This window comes from Aplysia californica, unplaced genomic scaffold (assembly GCF_000002075.1).
Source record: "Aplysia californica isolate F4 #8 unplaced genomic scaffold, AplCal3.0 scaffold00118, whole genome shotgun sequence".
Classification (NCBI taxonomy): Eukaryota; Metazoa; Mollusca; class Gastropoda; order Aplysiida; family Aplysiidae; genus Aplysia; species Aplysia californica.
Genome location: NW_004797388.1, coordinates 787,953 through 789,056, shown reverse-complemented (window position 1 = coordinate 789,056; position 1,104 = coordinate 787,953). Strand labels below are relative to the sequence as shown.

The following is a 1,104-nucleotide window of genomic DNA, read 5'->3' as shown; positions in this document are numbered from 1 at the left end:
TCTCGCTCTCCTCTCTCTCTTTCTCTCTCTCTCTCCCTCTCTCTCTCTCTCTCTCTCTCGCACTCTCCATTACCTCAGGAATCAATACCAGCAAGCCAGTAGCCGCCAGGGAGCCAGCCCCCATGGCCACCAGGAACTGCAGAAGTCTCTTGAAGTACCTCTTGTGCATGATGGGTCCCATACACACGCCGATGTTGGAGATGATGGCTACGACTGTCACAAACCCGATGCCATAGCCCCAGGCTGGGAACAGAAGACACACCTATTTAAGACACAGGGTTAGTTCTTGCTTCATCGGGCAAAGTTTTGGATGCCCCGGGGGAAAATAGCGCTAGATTTAGCGGTCGGAAGCTTATAATCATAATCAGACCTGGTTTGTGTGTACTACTTACTATCTCTCAAAGAAACGATTTCTTTGTACCAGGGGAACATGTCGCTGAAGGTGAATCTGCTATTAGTATTACGAAGTACATCTAATAGAAGCAGTATGCCGAACACAAACTATAGTTTCAGTAAGAGTTTTACGACACTTACAACACAATAAGGTCATGTAAGTGCCGAAAGGACAATAGGTTTTGATAGGAAGGAAGAAGCAAACCACACTAGAGCACCCGCCAACCACCCACAAACTTTGATGGCCAGCGTTCGTCATCATGATCCTCGTATTTCGCAAGGCATGTCGAACGATGCACGTGACAGTAGCAACTTGCTTTCTTCGCCGTAAAGAAAACATGATGAACGGCGTACGCCATATGGTCGCTTTTAGGGACAAGCGGGCTAACCCAGATTTCGGGGGTTTCCAGAAATCTTGACCTCCACCAAAAGTGGGCATCGCCCTACCTATAGGAGTAGTTTGGTTCCATGGATATGTATATGTGTTTGGTTATAAAGAAAACTCTCCTTGTCTTTTAAAGAAACTGAACAAGGGGCAAAAACTTTACCTTCGATTTTCTAAAAACAGCATTTTTCGGGATAGCCTTCTTGGGCTTAAAAGCGACCATATAAGTCACAAGGAGTGTACTCTTACTATATGGCATACCAATTCATCTGGCACATGACAAATCTCAGTTGTTTAATTTTTATTTTTTTTTAAATTTTTGGGGG

General features: G+C 44.7%; 1 protein-coding gene across 1 annotated transcript in view; it reads right to left on the bottom strand.

Moving 5' to 3' along the window:
• The window catches only part of LOC106011447 (metal cation symporter ZIP14), a gene marked incomplete in the record, with an annotated part of 32,778 nt that overhangs the window by 7,088 nt on the left and 24,586 nt on the right, over positions 1-1,104 (bottom strand). Inside the window, 1 exon segment of the mRNA XM_035969132.1 lies at positions 74-243. Within this exon segment, the coding sequence (XP_035825025.1) occupies positions 74-243 (170 nt within the window).